The sequence below is a fragment of the Rhinolophus hipposideros genome (genome assembly GCF_964194185.1).
Source record: "Rhinolophus hipposideros genome assembly, chromosome: 25".
Taxonomy (NCBI): domain Eukaryota; kingdom Metazoa; phylum Chordata; class Mammalia; order Chiroptera; family Rhinolophidae; genus Rhinolophus; species Rhinolophus hipposideros.
In genome coordinates, this window is record NC_138071.1 from 14657578 (window position 1) to 14674669 (window position 17092).

Sequence of the window (17092 nt, forward strand, 5' to 3'; positions counted from 1 at the left end):
TGTGGCGAGCGGGTAAGAGTGGAAGAGAGACCTGCAGCGCCCCTGCTGGAGGGAGCCGGCACTGCTCGGGCTGCCCGGGTCGTTCGCAGCCCGGTGCATTCGTCAGAATTTCAATTTACAGCCAGAAAATGAACACAGACACTGTGATTCTCTACCCTTTTCTTTTCAAAGGCGTAATAGATGCTTTTTACAGGATTATGGATGAGGGAAAAAAACCCTTTCCTCTTTTCTGTATCACTGGGGCCCTTGCATTGTGAATTCAATCTTACATAAAGGGGACCTTTAGTCTCGTAACTGTGATGATCCTTTCTTTCTGGTGAGGGACGACGGGTCCTTTGCTGGGAGCGGGTACCGCGGGAAGTCTGCGGCGGGGCTCCAGAAGGAGGTCCATGTGGTGCTGCTGCAAAGGAAACATGCGGGGCGCTGCGGCAGTGGGCGACAAAGAGACCCAGACTTGCCGCTTGCTTTGCCCTTTCTGCTCCGTAGCGGCCGACCCATGAATCAGCCCATTACCCGGGTGGTAGGTCCAGCAGAGCTTATCGTTCCACGGCCCCTTGTCGGTGCCTTTGGTGGTTACCCGTGGTTAGGGACCTAGGACTGTTCGGGCGCTCGCGGACCGCTGCTTGGCATCCAGCGCTCGCACAGTTCAGAACCCTCGGGCGCCATGCCTGAGGTCGAGCGGCCATTTCTGGGGCTGGGGCCTGTGGGTGGTCTAAGGGGAGCGTTGGGGGGTTCAGGGATCTGTTGTCTTTTCCCGCAGTGTTAACTCGCCAGAGGAGGATTGCTGCTGCAGAACTTGGAGCTCAGGGTTGGGGGGCCGTGGGGAGCAGTTGGGTACTGGGAGGGGTCCACACCCCTGAAGGTGCCCCTCGGAGGAGCTGCGGTTACAGGGGCGCTCCATGCCCGCAGCAGCAGCGGCGGCGGCGGGGCTGCAGGGAGGGGCGGTGGCTGCGGTGGGCGGGGCACTGCGGCGCGGTGGGCGGGCCGGGGGCGGGGCGCCAGTGGGCTCTAAAAGTCGGTGCCCGCTGGCTCCGCGCTGCCGCGGCAACCAGCACGTCCCGGTGCCCCCTCTGCGGCAGCCGCGCCAAGCGGAGTGCCGCAGCGCAGCCCGGGTGCCGCTCGCTGCTTGCCGCGGCAGGCGCCGCCCTCGCGGGCTGTGTGCTGGCCCTGCGGCTGCGGGCGCCGCCGCACCGCTGAGCTCTGGGTCGGTGTGCGGTGCGGCATGGGATAAGACGCGGCCATGGTGCGCCGAGATCGCCTCCGCAGGTGGGTGCGCGGCCGGCGCGAGGGGGTGTGGCTGGCTCCAAGCCGCCGCGCGGCACTGGGGTGCGGGCTGGCGGCCGGGGACCGTGTGTGTGGAAGCCGGAGCTGCCGGACCGGACCGCGACTCCGCACTGGAGGGAAAACCCCGTGGGGGGCCCGCGCGCCTGTCGTCTGAACCTGCTGCCTACTCTGGGCGGGGGTGTCCGTTCTGCACGCAGTGGAATGTTCAGACCTCGGTAGCTCCCTGGTTTAGCTTTTCTAGATCCCAGTGTCGCCCTGGCGTGACTTAAGATTTTGTAGACCGAGGTATTGCCCTGGTGCGACTAAGGATTTCTAGCCCCTGCTTTCGCCTTTGATGGGATTTCGGATTTCTAGACACCGGCGTCGCCCTGGCGTGATGTAGGATTTCTAGACCTGGGTTTCACCTCGGTGCGATGTAAGGTTTAACATCGGATACCACGCTGGCACCATGTAGGGTTTTTAGACCCCTGCATCGCCTTGGCGCAATTTAGAATTTCACGACCCCCGTATTGCGGTGGTGAGGGTTGGTATTTCTAGACCTGGCTTGCACCTTGGCGCCGATTTAGGATTTTAACACTGGATATCACCCTGGCACAATTTAGCATATTTAGACCCCTGCATCGCCTTGGCGCGATTTAAAATTTCAAGAGCCGGGAGTTGCCGCGGTGCGATTTAGCATTTCTAGACCCGGGTGATGCTGTGGCGCAGTTGAGGGTTTGCAGACCCTGGTCTCGCCGTGGTGTGAGTTACCGCATAGGTGTGACTGCGTAACTTGTATTACCTTGCCACAGAGCGTAAGTATTTTTGAGATTTCAGGAACAAGAAAAGCTGAGCGTGGTGATGTGACCAGTCACCATGTTATGCGTGAATTGCTTGCATTGGTTTACGGAGTAGGTCCTCATCTTGCAGCGATGCCGTTAGGTGGGCAGGTTTGGTGGCATTAAATACATTGTATTTTTCCTGTGCATGTGATGAAGAAATCCGGGTTCGGAAAGGTTAATTTCCAGAAGGTTTGTACTGGGGTTTGCGGAATTTATATTCTTGACTCATGGCTCATCAAATGGAGGTTTTGGTCAAAAAATGTTTAATCTATTTTGCTTACTGTCAGGTTGCTTCCCTACTAAAAATCCTAAAATGTCGTTGGGGCATTTTTGCTGAGGTAATTAAGACAGAAAACGGCTTCCTGAGCGGTAGCCTCTTTGCTTTCTTGGAATAAAAGAGAAGGTGGGGATATCCAGGAGCAGGGTGTGTACGTCTCGTACCCTTCACCACCACCCCCAATTTGGGGGGGGGGGCTCCGTCTGCTTGCTCCTCCAGTAACCCTTTCCTGGCTCTCTGCTGAGTCATTGCAGATATCCAGCTGCTGGAACCCGCGAATGAACGAGAGAAGCGTGGGGATAAAGGCGTGATGAAATGCGGCTGTGAAAATGTATGAGTGGAAGTACAGGACAGATAGCTCTGAGAAAATGACAATCTAAACCTAATGCTTTTTGCCATCTCATCTTTCAAGGCGATATTGGGAGGGAGCCTGCTACTATTGTGGGGTGAAAAATGTGATATAATGATCATGTTCTAGGAATTTTTTTCGGTCATTTTAAATTAATATCATCTTGAAAGGTAGAACCAGATCACTGACTGGGTTTATGGACAGGAACTTTGGAGGGGGGGAAAAAAAAGACTGCCCCAGTGATCCCTAAACAATAGGCTAAAGAGCTTATATTCTTTAAGGGATGTGGCTGCTTTACCACTGTGGAACCACAGGTGTTACTTATTTTAAATTAAGAAAAAAGTATTTTGTGAGTTGGAGTGGTTTGTGATGGGTAGGGATTGTGGCCAGATGATAGGTCATACGGTGTGTACAGACACAAAGCCATTTCCACCAGGGCTTGGGCAATTAGTTTCTCTTATTTATAGTTCTGTTTTCTTATTTTAGTTTTAGGAGGTATGTCCATTTTGGCTATTTTGAGAGAATTTACATTCTACTGGTAATTCTTTCCTTGGTGGCCATCAGAAATGATAAACTAGAAATAGAGGGGACTATTTCTAATGCCTGTTTAGCACTCACTGTCATTATGGATAAATTGACCTGGACCTTTGAAGTCCTGGGCGTGGGAAGGAAGGTTGGGTATGCAAACCATGCTCTTGACAAAAGCAGTTCCAAGATATGGGTACGAATTCTGCCTTACTATTTTTTGTTTGGGGAGGGGAGGGAAATCCTAAGAAATTAAATGGGAGCTTCCTCAAGAGCCTGCTAAGAAAACGCAGAAATATAATCTGCTGCCCTGATCTCTCAAGAGATTAGATATTCAGGGTCGTGACAAAGCTGCTTATGTTAGAATATACAGTGCACCTGCCTCTTACTTTCAGACTTTACCCTGAGCAGCTTCTCAGCACAAACCCAGATAGTAGTACCAAACCGGGCTTCACTGGGGTCAAAGGGCTGATAAATAAAAAGTCAAAATCAGCTCTCTGCTTAAGGGCATGTGATGATACTGCACACACACAGTTTAAAACAGTAAAAAAAAATGTGTGTGTGTGTGTGTGTGTGTGTGTGACCTTGTACTGGCGGGGGCCAGTGGATAGGTGGTAGAGCTTTTAGAGTAAATGTGAAGGACATTTTTTTCCTGGGAAGCCTTGATAAAGGCAATGAAAAGGTACACAATACTTGAGTAATCTTTTTTTTTTTGTAATTTTACATAAAAACCTCTCTGGTAGGTCTTGGGAACAGCATAAGGGGAGTGATTAAAATGAAGGATTAAAATGGGGAGAAGACGAGGAAGATTACATATTAAAATAATATATTTTCCCCTTAAAATTAGAATGGTGAACAAATATGGTGATTGCCATAGCTGGCAGAAGTGCACTTACATTTTTCTCGCTGTAACTTTCCGCCATGGTTCATATAGAGGGCGAGGTAGTCACCGCCTGGTACAGAAATTTCCCACTGTCTTACCAGTTTGGGGCTTGTACAAGTGTGGACAGTGTCACCTGACTGCTTACCTGGGTCTCTGGTTTTCCTACAGGATGAGGGAGTGGTGGGTGCAGGTCGGGCTATTGGCTGTACCCCTGCTTGCAGCCTATCTGCACATCCCGCCCCCCCAGCTTTCCCCTGCTCTTCACTCATGGAAGTCGTCAGGCAAGTTTTTCACCTACAAGGGACTGCGCATCTTCTACCAAGGTAAGAACAGGACTGTTGGAACACTCTGGGTATATAGGCCCTTAAGGTCCCACTGAGGTACTTATTTTGTGTCCATTGGTCTCTGTTGTTCCTCAGTGATGGAGGGGGAAAACTCCCTTTTCCTGTGAAGTGTGCTTGAAGGAATGGACTAATTTCCCTTGTTAACTTGATAGCAAGGAAATGCCAAAAAAAAAAAAAAAAATCCTGCTGGGAAGGTGGGGTTGGTGGAATTGAGATTCTAATCTTTGTAGAACTGACTTTTTAATATAATTTTGTTTTGTCATAGATTGATTTGTATTGATAGTATGATATTGGTTTCTTTCTTTTGCACGCTCCTAGTGTCGCATAATATAAACAGTATTCATAGATGAAGCTCCCATTGGGGTTCTAGTTCCCCCCTAAATTCCTGATTTCATTTTGTTTTCTGTAAAGATTATGTTATATGCATAATTAAATGTGATTTAAGTCTTATACCTTTGTATAAATTAATCTGCTAATGATAATTACTGTTGTATGACTGCTACTCATCTAGTAATTACCATATTCTAGGCATTGAATTGTTTTCAATCTTCATTATTTCATTTAATCTTTATAATAGTACTTGGAGATAGGTGCCATTAACGTCATTTTATAGGGAAAGACCTGAGAAACGTGATTGGAAAAGATTCCTTTTGGGCGGGGGTCAAGAGCAATAACGAAAAATGTTTGTCATAAACCGTTTTTCATTATTGCTCCTGACCTCCTCTCATTTGCTATATTCAATTAAGTAAGTATATGATTTTCTTTATGTTGGTCATTTAGGTCATTTACAGTTTTTGTTTCTAATTAAATTATTTTGCTAACTTTATCAAATTCTCATACCACTGGCAGTATGTGAATGTGTTGGTTTTAATCTAATATTTTTAAAAGGGTGCTGCTCTACTGTTTAAATGTTTGGCTAATTTAAAATATGTTTATGCATTAGAAAAATGTTCATGTCTATATTGATGAACCCTTTTTTACAGTTGTTAGAATTGTGCAATAGTTTGAGCATGATGCTTTTGATATTAGAATGGGTCTCTTCTGCAGGAAATAAAAGTGCTGGCCAAACAGTATAAACTAAGGCGCTCATGAGGTTGAAGACAAGTTGCTATATTTTAGAAAATTTTTGTGAGACCATTAATGATAAAGTACAAAGAATCTGTAGTTTATATATTGTGATTGTATACTTTTAACTGTGAAAGTTTACTTTTTACTGTGAAAAGCAATTTCCGTATTAATAATACAGACTAATGGGAGAAATACTTTTTTAAAAATTGGGTGAAATTAAGCAGACTCCCTTTAAGTATTTTCATATAAAGTGTGCTATTTATATATTTTTTAATGTATTTTTAAAAATCAAATGCCTGTTTTTACCTAAAGCAATAAGCTTGCATTAAAAAAAGAAACCTGTTCTTTTAATTTCATTAACCTGGGCAGGATTCTTTGTTCTTTATGCCAGATTACTTAGATTTAATATCATCAAGATTATTTTCATACGAAGTTGGCCTAATCGATCTCTTCTTTCCTTCCCAGACTCTGTGGGTGTGGTTGGAAGTCCGGAGATAGTCGTGCTTTTACATGGCTTCCCAACATCCAGCTATGATTGGTACAAGGTAATGAAATTAGACTTTCTGGGTCCTACTATGTCGTTAACAATCCCAAATCAAGGACTTTGTCAGCATTGGAAGGCTCTTGCATATTTGAATTGCTTAATAAAATAGGATTAAATGCAGAACTGTTTTTCATTTACTGTAAGGGAGTGAAAAACTCTGGCAATCTGGGAAGGTCATTGCCAAGTTAAAAAAAAAAAGCTGAAATTCCTCCCTCCATAGAGATTCATAATTAGGAATAAAGCACTTTCCAAGAGGATCATCTGTAGGCCTGTGGTGGTTTCTTGTGATTTTCCCTTTAGTGAAGTCTGTTAAGTTAAAAAAGGGATGTGCTCGCTTCGGCAGCACATATACTAAAAAAAGGGATGAAACTCCTGTTGGTGTAGGTCGGAGGAGAGGAGGGGCAGGACGCAAAAGTGCGAGTCATCCCTTTCTTTCTTGTAGATCTGGGAAGGTCTGACGCTGAGGTTTCATCGAGTGATTGCCCTCGATTTCTTAGGTTTTGGCTTCAGTGACAAACCGGTAAGCAGTGTGGATGGGTGGGGTGGACGAGACGGAGGGGTCAGCCTGGCAAGACATGTGCACTCACGACTTCATCCTGTCTCTCTGGACTTTCCTTCCCTTAGAGACCACATCACTACTCCATATTTGAGCAGGCCAGCATCGTGGAGGCGCTTTTGCGGCATCTGGGGCTCCAGAACCGCCGGATCAACCTTTTGTCTCATGATTATGGAGACATTGTTGCTCAAGAGCTACTCTATAGGTCAGTGAAGCACGGGTGTCACTGGGGTAAGACGCTGGGAAAAGTCCATCGATCCTGGCTTCTTTCTAACCCTTTGCCTCTTAGAAGTCTGTCTTCAGCCGCTGCATTGGTACAGGTCAACTTAGTCAGATATTTCCCTTCCGTTTCTAGATTCAAGCAGAATCGATCTGGTCGGCTTACCATAAAGAGTCTCTGTCTGTCAAATGGAGGTAATTGCCTTGGCAGTGGGTGGAAGGTGACGTGGGCCACGTTTAGATATGACAATGACATCTCAATGGTAATCTGATGGTATTGCAAACAGATATAAACTGGGACTCTACCTCTTTTGTGCCATGAACCACTTTGGTGACCTGATGAGATTTATTGACCCTTTCTCAAAATAATGGTTTTAAATATAGAAAATAAAATTAGTTAAGATTACAAAGGAAACTATACTGACATATAGTTAATAAAAGCTTGTTTTAATAATGTGTGCCTTTTAAAATGCATTATATTACATAGCAAGATCTAGTGTTAGTAATAGTGAGGAGTGTAAATATTTCCAAATACCTGTGACAACCACAGTGAGTTATGCAAATATTTGAGATGAAGCCACAGGTACTTTTAATACCACGGTGGTTTTGTAAACTCTTAATTGGCAGTGACAAGTTCCCATTAGGAATTAGTGAACACTTGATTAGACCTTTTGGAGATGTTTCTTTTTCTTTGTGTGCCATTGAGCCTGGCCTATTAATCCACGAATCTCCAAATGTCCCCTGAATACCTTCAGGTCAGATTGGGAGAGGAGTCTGTTTGTCCCTTTATAAGTAATGCTCATGATGGCTTTCTCCCATTGACTCTGGAGAAAAATGGAAAGGGAAAAATCTAGGTGTTTTTTTTTTTTTAAAGGACCTATACTTCCTGAAATATCTCTGGTTTCTTTTCTAAATCAAAAACACAATGTGTTGTTCTGAGGATGGGCGAAAACGCTAACGGGAGTTTAGAGCCTCCTCAGCAGTGTGGATGACCGCGTACATTATTTTTGCTGTTTCTCTACCTTTACAATCAGGAAAGCAATCCAAAGGGATATAATTTGACCTGTTAAACCCAGAATTCCCTGGAGAAGGAATTAGATAACAGTGTATTTTATTTGTACTTTGGTTTTTAGCAGTAAAGGCCCCAAACATGACAGCGAGGAGGGTATTTGCCTGTGTTTGCCCTGAGTTGTTGGGAAAATGACTAATGTAAGTCTCTTCTCCTACAGGCATATTTCCTGAGACTCACCGTCCTCTCCTTCTCCAAAAGGTTGGCTACTCCACTGACTAGATCCTTTGTTCTTAACATTTATACTGATGTAAATAAAATGGTGGAACCTTTATTAAAAGACCATTCCTGCTATAATGGGTCTTAGTTAAAATCCTTCTCCTCATCAATTTACATTAACAAAGTTAGTTTTTTTTCTTCTTATGCAAATAAAGCCGTGGAAGTGGCCTCTACAAAAAGCCTAAAACTTTCTGAGGATAAGAGATCAACAAATGTTTGGAGAAATACAGAGATCCAAAGATTTGTATCATTAGCGTGATATCTGAACAAATTGGGATTCTAGTGTAAAGCTGAATATATCAGTTAAACATCTTAGGGATATAGTGAAGTGTACAAATGTTATCTTAAAGGGAATTAGAAATAGGTTTGTCTTCCATGAGAGGAGAATGTGGATAGGCAAAACAACAAACTAACAGCCAATGACCAAACCTTTCACTAGGAAATTTGGCTCAAGTCTGTTTTAGTTCCTTGTATAAAACCTTTTTGTCCTCATTAGTCCTCTTTCCTCTCTGGATTCTTGACTTTCTCTTTTATTTATTCACCTATAGCTTCTCAAAGATGGAGGCATGCTGTCACCCATTCTCACACGATTGATGAACTTCTTTGTATTCTCGCGAGGGTAAGTCATTGTCAAAGACTGATTCACTGCAACCTGGGAACAATGGAGTGAAAAGTGTTGGCCACTAAGATTCTGGGCCAAATCCTAGGGTTTGAAATTTTAAAGCAAAGGTATTGGCCACTTGCCACGGAAGTAGAAGGAATTAATAAATCAGTTAAGGGCCAGCCTACGCGACCTCTGAGGTTCCAGTCATATTTGACATTCTAAATTCTTCTCACACTTATCTTTCTTTTCTGGACTCTTTCAGTCTCACCCCAGTCTTTGGGCCATACACCCGACCCTCTGAGAGTGAGCTGTGGGACATGTGGGCAGGGATACGCAACAATGATGGGAACTTGGTTATCGACAGGTAAGCAATAACTCTTTGCTTTGGTTTCCAGAGAGGCTTTTTTTTGGAATGTGGGTAGAGATGTGGGATTACTCATTCTGATCCTGGCTGGCTCTTCCCTCTCACAAGGAGATTGATTATGACTTACAAAGTAAACCAAAAAAAGTCATGCTCTGTACTTTCTAAGAAGGAAATCCAGGCTAGAGTAAGCCCTGAGCTTAAGCCATGTGGCACAAAAAGTTTAGATAAACAACTGCAAATTATCATGCTAATTCAGTTATAACTGGCTGATTGACTTTGGCAAATCCTCCTTTGGACTTTTTGTTAATATTGAATGCTTCAACATGTCTAATCATGGTTGTGAAAGACATTTAGTGCCTCAAAGTACAAGTCTCTTCCTTTTTCATATCTTTTCTGTAGCCAGAGGGACTGAGAGGGGTGATTACTCTGTCTTGTATAGAGCATTCCCACGCCTTGGTTCAAATGCTGCTTTCACATAGGGACCTAGCGATGATGCTATCCATAAACGACTGGAGATAAGGCCCTGTCCTTTGGCCAGCTGGGTCAGTATAGCTTTGGCTTTGCTGGGAATTGTGAGGGAGAGGGAATCATTCCTCCCTCCCACCCCTATCCCTATGGGATCCTGAAAATTCATTTTAATACAAAAAACTTGCAAAACAAAACCCTCTTTTAAAATTCCCTTATACTGTCCTTTCTAAAACGTAAATACCATTTATAAGAAGTGATATTTGAGGTTTGTAACTCCTGGAGTTTCCAGGCAGAATAATTAGAATACATGAGCTTGAGTGGCTATGGCGTCCGAACGTTGTAGAAAGAGAAATTCTCCATTTTATCTGTGGTCAGATGAACTGCAGAGAATGAAGCTTTGTGCTTATGAATTTCCAGACTTAGAATTTTAGAAGTAGATGTCAATTTAAAGATCATGTGGTTAAATCCTCATTTTAAAAATGAGGAGACAGGTCAAAAGATGTGTGTTACACCTTCGAGTCACATAGCTAGTTAGTGATGGAGCCACAGTCCGAACCTTAGGCCTGAGCTTTCGTCACTTCTAACCCAAACTAACTTCCAGCCTTCCTAGATCTTATTCTCTGCCGAATAAACACAAACATTAGGCATGACCACTGCCATAGCTACATAGAGGTTAACAGAAATGGATAAATTCCGGGGGCTGTTCCCAGAAGTGCCAAGGTGCTTCTGGATGGAGAGAACATACATTGTGTACCTTATCACTCCTGGAAGGCCTTTGCATCCCTGGAACAATGCAAGTGTCGTGTCCTACTCCTGCTGACTGACTTGTCCTGCAGCCTCTTACAGTACATCAATCAGAGGAAGAAGTTTAGAAGACGCTGGGTGGGAGCGCTGGCCTCTGTGACTATTCCCAGTGAGTATTTCTGTGTCACATGTTGATAGGAAAATGGAGGGACTCGGGGGTTAAAACAATTGCCAGATTAGCAAATAAAAATAAACACCTAAATTTGAATTACAGATAAACAACAAATACTTTCTTAAGGATAAGTATGTGCTGTGCAATATTTGGAACATATGTTAAAAAAAACCCTATCGTCCAAAATTCAAATTTAACTGGTCATCCTTTATGCAGTCTGGTGACCCTCTCTAGCATCTGGAGCATGAATGACAATGTGTTGTAACGTGAAGTGTAGAAACCACTGAGATCTGTTGCTGAGGTAGTTGGTGTTGCTGTCATGAGTGGGAGTTCGACTGGTTTCTGTGCATTGTTAGTGCCCGCCGTGTTCAATGCTGCCTTCCTGGCACAGAAGCTGTTTAGATTACTAATCAAGAGGCTATATAGGTGGCTTCTGCTCATTTGTTTCTTCATTCTTACAGATTTAAAAAAGAAAATTGGTGCCGTGTCTCACACATAATAGTGCTCAAGAAATTGTTGATTTCAAATGTCAAGGGTCAATTATAACTGAAAAGAGAGACTTACAGAATGACAATATCCTGGATTTATAGAAAGAGGGTGCTGCAAGTGGGCGTATTCCCAGAAGTTTCTTATGCCTTAATTAAAAGAAGCTAGATTATAAAACTAGTTAAAATCTTTTTTTTGGAGGGTAATTTTAGCATGAGGGGCGGTCAGACAACAGATATGAGAGCTGTTAGTAATTCACTCCGCTTCTCTCTCCTAGTTCATTTTATCTACGGGCCCTTGGATCCGGTGAATCCCTATCCGGAGTTTTTGGAGCTGTACAGGTGAGTCTCCCTCAGGGGCTTTGTTCCTCATCACAGTCTGATAGTGGTGAACAGGCTTGCCTGTTGCTCTGGCCACTGTCTCTGACCTCACTGGCCGATCCAGGAAACATACACTAAAGGATGAGCTGGGGAATCTTATTGTCACGTAAATGTGAGATCAGGAAATTCAGTTACATTCTCTTCACTGGCACAGACTGTTTTCACTGTCATGGCTACTACATATTCCTAGGTGTACAGGTAAGAAAAAGGTATCATGTGAACCAAAGAATGGAAGTGGACAAAAGTTTATAAGAAATGTTTGCTTTAGTCTGATTGTAAAGCCAACTCATCTGCCTCAGCTAAGCAGACTTCAGGGAGAGACGGAGAAGAGCTCACTGTGGAAAAGTGCCTACTCATTGGTTATTTTCTCTGGGTACTTAACTCAGAAGGTGTCGGAATATGAAATCTTGACTTTGTCACATAAGAACGTTCCATACCTTCATTTGGCCTAGTAGAAACAACCCAGTAGTAAATAGCTTGCATTTAATTTCCAACAAAATACCCTCTCGTCTCCTCCCAGGGTTAAGGAAGGTCTTCTCTTATCTTGACTTGGACAGTGTGATCCCCTTGTTTGATGCCTCATGCTTCTCTAAGGAGCTGGAAGTCATCCTGCTTTGACATGTGTCACAAAAGTGTTACATTTGCAAGTTGTTGTCTGTTGGATTATGAACATTTAAAAACTGGACTGTATACATCATAAATGGAATTGGCAGGCTAATCTGCCTAAGGTACAATTCCAAAGTAGAAGCTGAATAAGCTCTTTGTTGGTTCCTTCCAGTGTGGTATGTCCGCAGGGGCATTTACTGGGGCTGCCCACTGGCTTACCTCCCTCCAGCCTCAAGTTCACCTCCATGCTGTTCTCTTCCACTAGGAAAACGCTGCCGCGGTCCACAGTGTCGATTCTGGATGACCACATTAGCCACTACCCACAGCTAGAGGATCCCATGGGCTTCTTGAATGCATATATGGGCTTCATCAACTCCTTCTGAGCTGGAAAGAGTAGCTTCCCTGTATCACCTCCCCTCCCCCCATCTGTCGTGTATTCCATTTAGGAAGAAATGCCCAAAAGAGGTCCTGGCCCCCCACACTTATTCTCTCACAAAAGTCCACCTGACTCCCATTGGTGACCAGCATAGAGTAAAAAGCCAGCAGAAGCTCCGACTAAGGGTGACCTAATAGTCCACCTCCCGTTCCGTTGGCATCTCGTCAAGTGTATGGCCTTGCCTCTGTGTTATTAGGAAATTCTGACAAGCACTACTACTCACTGATGCAGAAAGACAGACATCCTTTTGCATAAAAATCCTTTAACACTTCTACAAACTCTTCTGAAATATTTAGAAATGCTAATCTTTGGCCCAACCATAATTGAACTCGAACAGGAAAGAATGAGGAGAGGGTGCTGCCCCACCGCTCCTTGTATGGCTTTAAGGGCACGTGCTTTTTTAAGTTTTCTAGGTAGCACAGCTTCGAGTGAGTGAGTCTCTCTTGTCATAACTTTGGATTTAGTTTCATTAGCTGCTTCTAATTAGACATTGTGTTAAACTAGATTTAAATAGTTCATTATTCTAGGTATACTTTATGATTATGATTTACCTATACGTATTACTTATATTTTATAAGATACTAAACCAGCCGACACTCTGGCAGAGTAGTAACCTTATTGAACATATTTAACTTCTGTATAAATTGAACTAAATCCAAAACTATTTACAGAATTTCCTAAAATCACAAGACACGAAAGACCAGTAGCATCTATACCAGAGATTTCCTGTTATTCGCTGGAAAGACCCATTCTAACAGCAAGTAACAGTCTGATTCTTCATACCTCAGTGCTTCAAAGCACGTCCCTCCCGAGCGAAAGTGGAGGGGAGGGGACCATTGTACAGTCCAAGTTACCATGCCGAGTGTACACTGATTCCTTCTGGGGACTGCTTAACTTCTCACTGGCTGTCCCAGAGAGCCTGCCTCACGTAGCTCCACAATTCCTGTACTTTAGAGACAGGAAAGGTCCAGAAACTTTAAGAACAAATTCTGAAAGGCCTATGAGCAAATGGTGCTGAATACTTTTTTAAAGCCAGTTTCATTATTTTAGACAAAACAGGATTATTAAGTGATAATTTTAAATTCTTTTTTCTTTTTTTTAATTAGCAACTTCAAGTATAACAACTGAAAGTGGAATAAGTGTTTATTTTCTATTAATAAAAATGACTTTTGACAAAAGTGGACTCTGCCTTCCCCTCCCCCACCACCCCTCTGGGATAAAAGCTTTCCGACATTGTCAGGAGCTTTCAGACACACATTCAATTAAAGAATATAATGAAGTTAAGCAGCTGGGGTAGAAGCTAGTATTTGCTTTTCAAGATCACCCAAAGCTGTACTATCACGCCAAAGTTGACCAAAAAACAAAAAAGGGAAAAAAAAAAAACATGCAGAAGGACAGATTTTTGCTTGATCTGCTGGCTCAGGGCCAAACATTTAATTTGCTTCTCCAAAGTCATTAATCTTCAAAAGGATGATTTTGGGGAATTCATGCCACTAGCCTAAAAGTCCACTGACAGTGAAGTATACATCAACTTCATCTTTCCCAATAAAACCTTATCCCACAGAAGCCAAGATAACATCTACAGGTGTTCCCTCTTTGCTTCTGACCGTCACCTGCATGGTCACTCCATCTGCTAAGGCCAGCCTGGACCTCACCAATAAATCATAGCCACCTCTGTATACACCTGACAGAAAAAGAAGTGAGGAAAACCATATTAAGAACTCAAAACAAGCTCTGACTGATGAAATTTATCATGCTCTGCCTGCATTCCTTTTCTATTATTTGAGTTTAGCTTGGTGGGAATTGAATCCTACATACAAATTCGAAATAATCTTTTATATTCCCATGATACCAGGTACATAGATGGTATTCAATAATATTGATATGGAGTACTCAGACGGGGAGAGGGAGTGGCATTGATAGCCATGGGAGAGATTTAAGTAAGTGTTCAGGCCAAATGTACGTCTTAAAAGAACCACCTAAGGGTAGCATGCAAATTAAACAACTACAACAAATTCTTCATTTTGATGGGACTTCAAATTATGACTCTCAGTGGGATAATGGGACAACAGCAAGGCAAGAGCTGCCCATGAACACCCCTTCTTTTTAAATTTTGCAACAAAACAAAGGGGAAGTCCAAAGAAGGTTTCTTACCTGCCAGGTAGAGAGAATGGGAGTTCTTGTTCTCAGGTACTTTGTCTGACCTCTCACATGGCTGCATGCCCAGAAATGTGATGATGTTGTTGACGGCTTCTGTGTTGACAAGATTGATGCGACAGTATCAGAAAAGGTCAGATTAGGGATCTGCCTGTGCGCATACACGAGGGAGCTGGGGGAGCGAGGGGAGAAGGGGTGGCTGGTGGTGTGTGGAGGGAGCCATGGGACTGGAAATGGGTCACCCAGGTGATAAGACAGATCTTGGCCTTCTAAGTGAATTAGTTTAGGAAGCATTTAAAGAAGAGTTCTCCTGGAATAATAAATACTCCTGTTAGGTTTCATATGCTGTTGTCAGGCAATACATAAGCACAATTTGTTCTCACCTTCAAGAGTTTTGGTAGAGCTGAGGGCAAAGGTCTCCTCTTTCTCAAAGGTGTCTCCCACCTCTTCCCAGGCAGCAGCAAAGTTAGGCTTCAGAACCTTCTGGATGTGATCAGACACGGTCACTTCAACATCTTCCAGCTAGTGGGTGACAAGGAAGGGTCAGTAAATGAAAGTCCTTTCAGTACAGAACAAAGATGGAAGGGACTAATTAATATGGTTTTATCGTTCTGTGTTACATCCTTTGCAGGAGCCCAGGAAAAACTATTACCAAACTAGTTTAAGTCCTATAGTCTGAATACATCCACCAATGTAAGCATTAGCAAAGGAAAGCAAGGAGATAGGACACTTGGCAAAAGCACATTCAGACCAATGTCTACAACCCTGTGGGTACAAAGTATCATGTCACCACACCTAACCATCAAGTTTAGGCCATATTGGGCCTTCTGAACTTGTTATTCACTAACAGGTTGATATTTCTTAACCTTTTCCATGCATTCTAGGACAGTTTTGCAGTCCATAATGTGGCTAAATAACAAGCCAACTAAAAGCTGTTGAAAACAACAACCCACCCCCATACTTTAAACTCATTGATCTCAATGAAAATCACATAATTATTTTCATCTTGTAATTATCCCTATTATAAAGACATAAAAAAGGGTGAGCTTTATTTTAATCAGTCGGGAAGTGGTAAATCTTGATTCTTTTTGGCATGACACACTCCCATGACAGAGGATCGGTCCAGGTCCTCTTCACTTGTAATCCGAGAAGAATAAAACCCCATAAGTTCATGTCACATGCTCCTAGACAACAGTCCTTCAGGGAGAAGTCTGAGTGGGGAGACTCACCACGTACTCATCATCATACCCCTCCTCAGCGGGGACCCCAGTGTCAGGGTCGCAGTCCCGGACAGTGAACTTCATGGTGCAGCTAAAGGTGCCTGCAACTGGAGAGAGAGCAGGAAGCCTGTGTCAGTGGGTAGCAGAAGCACAAAGTGGCAGCAGTGACTGGGAAGCACCATCTGCACTTGGCACTGGGCTTGGTATTACTGAGAGCAACATGCCGGCTCTGTCTTCTAGGGTAGCATTCTCAAAAGCCGCCTGTAAGCTGGTCAGAAGGCAGGCTCACAGAGTCTGATTTTAAAATCCATTCCCCACTGTGGGTTAGAACAGCACAGAAAAGCTGACATGGGCAAAACTCTGTTTTTGTATTGGTATAAAGAAAGCAGCAAGGGAGATACTGTGGGCACTTTTTGCCATGCACGTCACAGGTGGCTACGTGTAGAAAAATAGAAGAACCAGTACTTTAGGTGCTGACAAACAGAGCAGAAAGTATTGATGATAAAAAGCACACATCATCATTAAATCAACACTAAGCACATGAGAATCTCAGTAGCAATACTGTCTGTAGATTGTGGACCCACAGTGGGTCCACAGACCACTGGGATGAAGTTGCTTTATGTCAACTTTATGTCAACTTGTAACTTGATGTCAACTTGTAACCTCATGAGTAGGTCAGTCATGAGGTGCTAGTACTGGTCAAGTCGGGGTCTTCAAATGGAAAAGCAAGGGGGCAGTCACATGTTCAGAGATGACTGGCAGAAGCAATACTAAGAAATGGCTGTAGAAGCACAATTTTTGGAAAGTGAACTTTTCATGAAGAAAATAGGATTTTATGAACTGTCTGAAGAAGGGGATTTATTAAGTACAGATGAAGAAAGGGTCTAATCCAGGGTTTGGAAAAGACTTATAGGTACAAAAATATTAGAAATTGGGGAGTTTGAAAATTACTTGGCGGGTAGGCAAGGACAGCAAAGAATAGACTGAGATGTAAAGATGACAGGTTGGGTAGTGAGACTTCTTCATCTGCTCAGTCTTAACTTGAAACCCCCTCCCTCCAAATATGTAATAAATGTCAGTACATGTTGACATTACATGTAAAGGTGTAAAGTGATGTGCCAGACGCTTAGATAAAAAGGGACTGAGACATGACCTCTTTCTCCAATAGTTGTTCGTCTAGGAGTTAAATAACAGTGTGTGTGAAAGAGACCTACCTATATACCCAGGACATCACCACTCAGTGCCATAGTTTCTTTAATATAACTTTTACTAGCGGACTGTGTGGGAGTGCAGGATT

The 17092-nt window shown here is 43.4% G+C and overlaps 2 protein-coding genes across 5 annotated transcripts in view; one reads left to right on the forward strand and one right to left on the reverse strand.

The window, feature by feature from the left end:
- Positions 1 to 652: 652 nt before the first annotated feature.
- Positions 653 to 13773, forward strand: MEST (mesoderm specific transcript). 4 transcript variants are annotated; one of them, XM_081038357.1, is made up of 12 exons: positions 653 to 673; positions 4308 to 4462; positions 6017 to 6096; positions 6538 to 6615; positions 6720 to 6856; positions 7007 to 7065; positions 8100 to 8140; positions 8707 to 8777; positions 9025 to 9126; positions 10431 to 10507; positions 11274 to 11337; positions 12248 to 13773. In XM_081038357.1, the coding sequence occupies exons 2-12, from the start codon at positions 4309 to 4311 to the stop codon at positions 12363 to 12365; spliced, it is 981 nt and encodes a 326-aa protein (XP_080894483.1). In that variant the 5' UTR covers positions 653 to 673; position 4308; the 3' UTR covers positions 12366 to 13773. The 4 variants fall into 4 exon arrangements, with proteins under 4 accessions (XP_080894483.1, XP_080894481.1, XP_080894482.1 ...); XM_081038355.1 differs by lacking the exon at positions 653 to 673 and adding an exon at positions 1036 to 1266; XM_081038356.1 differs by lacking the exon at positions 653 to 673 and adding an exon at positions 1342 to 1499.
- Positions 13519 to 17092, reverse strand: part of COPG2 (COPI coat complex subunit gamma 2) — a 107668-nt gene continuing 104094 nt past the window's right edge. Inside the window, exons 21-24 of the mRNA XM_081038354.1 lie at positions 15805 to 15902; positions 14959 to 15097; positions 14573 to 14671; positions 13519 to 14102 (exon numbers count right to left, since the gene is read on the reverse strand). Coding sequence (XP_080894480.1) covers positions 13972 to 14102; positions 14573 to 14671; positions 14959 to 15097; positions 15805 to 15902 — 467 coding nt within the window. The 3' untranslated portion in view covers positions 13519 to 13971. The remainder of the gene's footprint in view (positions 14103 to 14572; positions 14672 to 14958; positions 15098 to 15804; positions 15903 to 17092) is intronic.